The sequence below is a fragment of the Myotis brandtii genome, unplaced genomic scaffold (genome assembly GCF_000412655.1).
Source record: "Myotis brandtii unplaced genomic scaffold, ASM41265v1 scaffold2247, whole genome shotgun sequence".
NCBI classification, from domain to species: Eukaryota; Metazoa; Chordata; class Mammalia; order Chiroptera; family Vespertilionidae; genus Myotis; species Myotis brandtii.
The window spans coordinates 67,217-73,148 of record NW_005358421.1 but is presented as its reverse complement, the minus strand read 5'-3'; the positions used below and the strand labels follow the sequence as shown (position 1 = coordinate 73,148).

The window sequence follows — 5,932 nt, the reverse complement described above, 5'->3', positions numbered from 1 at the left end:
AAAAAAAAAAAAAAAAAAAGGAAAAGGACCAGTCAGAAATTAAGCATACACTGACTGAAATAAAGAATAATAAACAGGGATTCAACAGTAGACAGTAGATTTGAGAATCAAATCAATGATCTGAAATATGAGGAAGCAAAAAACACCCAATCAGAAGAGCAAAAAGAAAAAAGAATCCAAAAATATCTCTCTATATAAAAGGCCAAGCGACCAGCTGACTGGCCAACCAGCCAGTAGGTATGACACACACTGACCACCAGGGGGCAGATGCTTAATGCAGGAGCTGCCAAGCAACAGCAACTTTGCAGAGTGCCCTCTTGCACTCCAGGACCCTTTGGGGGATGTTGGACTGCTGGTTTTGGCCCAATCCCCACAGGCCAGGTCAAGGGACCCCACCTGCTGGAGGGACCCCACTCACTCCGCAGATGCCCTTCAAGCCCTGGCACCATTCCAGGTGTAGCTGGCTGGGGAGGGACCACAGGAGGTTGGCTCCGGCCCGGCTTGCCCAGTTCCACCCCACTGGCCACCTTCTAATTAATTTCCTTTCATTGTGCACAAATCCGTAGTATAAGGAGCCTCTGGGACAACTTCAAGTGTACCAACATCTGAATTATGGGGGTGCCAAAGAAGCGAGAGAACAAGATATTGAAAACCTATTTGAAGAAATAAAGACAGAAAACTTCCCCTACCTGGTGAAAGAAATAAACTTACAAGTCCAGGAAGCACAGAGAACCCCAAACAAGAGGAACCCAAAGAGGACCACACCAAGACACATCATAATTAAAATGCCAAGAGCAAAAGACAAAGAGAGTATCCTAAAAGCAGCAAGAGAAAGAAAGTCAGTTACCTACAAGGGAGTACCCATACGACTGTCAGCTGATTTCTCAACAGAAACTTTGCAGGCCAGAAGGGAGTGGCAAGAAATATTCAAAGTGATGAATAGCAAGAACCTACAACCAAGATTACTCTACCCAGCAAAGCTATCATTTAGAATTGGAGGTCAGATAAAGAACTTCATAGATAAGAAAAAGCTAAAGAAGTTCATCACCACCAAACCAGTATTATATGAAATGCTGAAGGGTATTCTTTAAGAAGAGAAGAAAGAAGAAAAAGGTAAAGATAAAAAATATGAACAACAAAGTGGCAACAAATATATACCTATCAACAATTGAATCTAAAAATCAAACGAATAAAAAATCTGATGAAAAGGATAAACTGGTGAATGGAATAGAACCAGGGGCATGGAAATAAAACAGATTGACAATTCTTAGAGGGAAAGGGGGAGAGAAGGGCGGTGGGAAGAGATTAGACAAAGATCTTATATATATGTATGCATTACCTATGGATACAGACAATAGGGTGGTGAGAGCCTAAGGCTGGGTGGGAACTGGGTGGAGGGGAGCTATGGGGGGAAAAAAGAGGGACATCTGTAATAATCTCAACAATAAAGATTAATTAAAATAAATAAATAAATAATTTATTTCTAAAAAAAAAAAGGCTTAAATCTGTTTTCTGTGGTCCTGGTTTTACCTTCCATTTTACTGTAAGCAGCCCCCCACCTCCAGCCCTAGCCTTGCTTGCAGGGGTAGAATCCTAGGAATCTGGAGCTGATTGCAATGAAAAGAAAAACAGGTCTATATCCAGACTTGTGTCTATACCAGTCTTATATGCGCTTATCTCTGAATATGGTTATAAGATCATCTTCTGAAAATGAGGAAATAAGTGAGAATGTATGGAATTTTGGTATAATAGAAAAGAATTTCTGGTTATGGTCATGACTAAACAAACTGTTCTGCCAAAAGTAACTATAAAATCTGGACAAAATACATAAAACAACCATTGGGAGGCACTGGAGAGCAATCAACACAGGCAAAGCTTCAGGGGCTACAATTCCAAGAAGGGAGGGACAGGAGATGAATTTCACATTCGCCTTGGACATTTTTCCCTGAGGACATGACAATTCACTGGGTAGAGGGAGTATGGGATATGGAGGCCGGAGGGAAAGAAGGGGGAGAAGGAAGAATAAAGTCTCAGCAGAAAGCAGTAGTTTCACTGAACTGAGGAGATAAAGGATTTGGTGTTTGTGGCTGCCAAACCAGCTGGGGTTTGAGAAATCCTGGAGAGAGAAGGACCACAGAAAAGTGAGGCTCAATATATGATGTAATCTCTTTTCAAAACATTTTTGGATTTCTAAGCCATTCATGTGCAAGATGAGATTTCAAGAAATCTAGCAGAAAGCAGAAACTGAGCGGGTAGCTAAAGAACTGAGGAGAGGTTTCAGGAGTCATAGGATTCAAGCAGCACAAAAATAGAAATCTTTGTCCGCTAAGGTAGAGGGGTCCTAACAACAGTCCAGGCTTTTGCAGTAAGACCTCAGAAAAGCTATGTTCCCAGAGTAAGGGTTACATCTCAGAAATAAGAACAAAACTTGCATAGACTCTGTTTATAACACCTAGAAATAGTCCTTAAATGAGATCAAAGTCATCTGCCTCTACGGTATTTATGTTTTAAGAAGAAAACAACTTTTATTGAGCTATTACATCCATTATCTTCACAATTTTTCAATATAATTCTTTACTTTTTCAATATAAAAAATTGAAGAATGCTAAGAAACAAGACAAATGATAAAAAACCAAGAGAAGAAATAAACAACAGACACATACTCATAGGTGATTGAGGTTTTGGCCAGTGCTAAAATGAACAATTATCGAGTAAAATCAGTTTTTAAACCTGAAAATAAGTTAAATGCTATTAAAAAAATGTTTGTAGCCTGGCTGGCATGGCTCAATAGTTGAGCATCAACCTATGAACCAGGAGGTCACAGTTTGATTCCTGGTCAGAGCACATGCCTGGGTTGCAGGCTCATCCCCAGTGGAGGACGTGCAAAAGGCAGCTAATCCATGATTCTCTCTCATGATTGATGTTTCTATCTCTTTTTCTCTCTTCCTCCCTCTCTGAAATCAATAAAAATATTTAAAAATGTTTGTAAATAGGTAAAATACATTTTTGAGCTCTTATTGCCCAAGAGCCTTGTTGATTAACACTTTTTATATTCCCAGAAATTTCCGCAGGGCCTTTTTCATATCTTTGTTCCTAAGACTATATATCACAGGATTAAGAAGTGGGGTCACAACGGAATAAAACAGAGTCACAATCTTCTGCATTCCAGCTTCATGCTCAGATGTTGGGCTCACATACATGACCAGTACTGAGCCATAGAACAGTGAAACCACAGCCAGATGGGACCCACAGGTGGAGAAAGCCTTTCTTCGTCCAGCTGCTGAAGGGACTTTCAATACAGCTCTTAGGACCAGAGCATAGGACACCACGATGAAGAGAAGGGGAATGATGAGCAGAGGACTTAAAATGGAGAAGACAAGCTCTACCACAGGAGCTTTCTTGCAAGTGAGTGCTAGAAGAGGAGCCGGGTCACACAGGAAGTGGTCAATGATCCTGGAGCCACAGAAGGACATTTGGGAAATAATAGTGATAGGAATCAAGAACCAGAGGAAGCCAAGTACCCAGCAGCTGACCACAAGATTGGTGCAGAGACGTCCAGTCATAATGGTTGGGTAGTGTAGAGGCTGGCAGATGGCAAGGTATCGATCAAATGCCATAACAGCCAAGAAAAAGCATTCTGTAGAACCCAAGGAGAAGAAAAAATAGAACTGGAGAAAGCATCCAGAGAAGGAGATGACCTTGGTGTCAGAGAGGAAGTTAGCCAGCATGTTGGGGACAGTGGAGGTGACATACCAGATCTCCAGGAAGGAGAAGTTGGCGAGGAGGATGTACATGGGGGTGTGCAGTCTCTGATCCCAGCGCACAGCACAGATGATCGAACCATTGCCCATGAGGGTCAGGAGGAAGACAACAGAGAAGAGCACAAAGAGGAGGACCTGCTTCTCTCTGGGGCCAGGGAAGCCCAAGAGGATGAAGCCAGTGATGGTGCTGGAGTTGTTGAAAAATTTCATGGGTCTGTGAGCTGCAAAAAGACCATCAAATCATTGAATTAACTGTATATAGATAGATGGGGACTCAGGTATGTATTGACGCCACCATGGGGGAAGCAATAAACACTTATATATCAATAGTTGCTATTTTTTTCTAAACCTGAAATACTGCCCTGGCTTAGCTGTTGGACTGTAAAAGCACTAGAAGTCAATGAATATTAGCAGGATGAAGCCAGTGGTGGTGCTGGAGTTGGAGATTTTCATGGGTTTGTGTGAAATGACCAGCAAATATTAAATGACTGGGTATAGATAGATGGGAACCCAGATTTATATTTAAACTATCTTGGAGAAGAAAATAAAGACATATATCAATAGCCACTTTTTTCCTTTAACTGAATATTGACCTGGGTTGCTTCTTTCTTCTCACTCACATTTTCACTGTGGACTCAAGAAAACTTTGATCAGAATTGATAAGCTCCTGAAGGAGAGTGACATAGAGATATTTAAAGATTACATTGAATGTTACACTTAATAGAGTCTCTATCTACTATCTCTGTATTCTTACAAAAATGGAATTTCTTTCATCTACAGAAGAGGTGACACCAATGACAGTTGGCAGAAACTGAGTCAAATTTGTAGCCATGTAATATGAACTCATAGAACTTTTTGAATTAGTTCCTTTGTGTGACTTTCAAAACTGGCCTTATTTAAAATTAAATTAACTTATTAATTAAATAATATTGCATACCTATTTCATGTGTAAAACAGTGAAATCAACTAGAGAAAATTAGCCTTAGTTTCTGCTGTGTTAAAACAGAAAGACCAAGGTAAAATAATTATTAATGCTGAAATAGGTGTGTGCTTACTTGGAAAAGAGATATGAATTTTCCCAGTGTATAGTTATACATATAATTCTATTCCAATAATACCAACTGTGGATATTATTGGTAACATGGAATTCTAAATAGCAGTGGATTTGTAGGGGGTGGGAAACGAAAACTTTGCTCCATTCCCCAGTAACTACTTGGGAGCATCTCAAGGCAGAGTGGCTTCTAGAGATTGAATATCTGCATAATGACTTTCTTTGGTCCTAAATGAGTCAGAATACCTTTGTTAAATGATCATGCACTCAGGCCTTGGAATCAATTAGAATCCTCTGTAAATAAATGTATAAGTGAGCAACATAGAGAGAGTCTGTGTCCCCTACCCTTTCTTCAATGCTAAGTCCATGTTTTGGTTTTTGAAATTTGGCAAGGGGCCCAGGGAGTCTAATAATTTTTTACTAGGAATAGTCAAGGCCCGAGAAACCTCTAGGACCAAGAGTAAAAGGTGGTAGCAGCAAGATGACACCCCTTCTCAAATATAGGTGTGGGTGTTTAGAGTGTCATGGGGCAGGAGGATTACAATTTTGTTGGGGGGTGAGGAGCCTGGGTGAGTATTTATAACACAATCTTATATAATAAAAGCATAGCATGCAAATTGTCCCCTCGACCGGGGAGTTGTCTGGGAGTTCGACCAGGGGGCAGGGCTGGCCGGGGGAAGGGAGGGAGGCCCTGGCCAGCAGCCAGCAGCTGCTAGGGATCCTACCAGTGCACGAATTTCATGCACTGGGCCTCTAGTTTATAATATTTTAAAACCTATTCTGGGTCATTTTAAATTCAAGATTTCCTGATTTCTATTGTGTGATGGATGCTTGGGACAATAAAATCTCCACAGATCTACAGACTCTATTTTGATGTACATAACTGGAATAGAGTTTAATAGACTCTGCTCTTCTGGGGGAGATGGGGAGATAAGGTCTTATATCTGCACCATGATCTATTTTCTATTAGTCTTTTCCTTATTTGCTCTAAAAGTCATCTGTGCAGGAGCCCAATAAATATCTGAAAGTACACATTTATCTTTTATGAAGGGGAGTTGAAAGCAAACATCAGGAGTCTAGCATTTTTTTTAAAAAGTCATTCTGTATCAGTTCAAGGATA

At 40.5% G+C, this 5,932-nt stretch overlaps 1 protein-coding gene across 1 annotated transcript; it reads right to left on the bottom strand.

Annotated features, from left to right (window-relative positions):
• Positions 1–3,047: 3,047 nt before the first annotated feature.
• Positions 3,048–3,985, bottom strand: LOC102254878 (olfactory receptor 11G2-like). The gene has a single exon (XM_014539644.1). It carries the CDS (start codon positions 3,969–3,971, stop codon positions 3,048–3,050), a length of 924 nt encoding a protein of 307 aa, XP_014395130.1. The 5' UTR covers positions 3,972–3,985.
• Positions 3,986–5,932: the final 1,947 nt, after the last annotated feature.

Coding starts and splice junctions, on each gene's coding strand:
- LOC102254878 (XM_014539644.1), bottom strand. CDS start 3,971: ATGAAATTTTTCAACAACTCCAGCACCATCACTGGCTTCATCCTCTTG.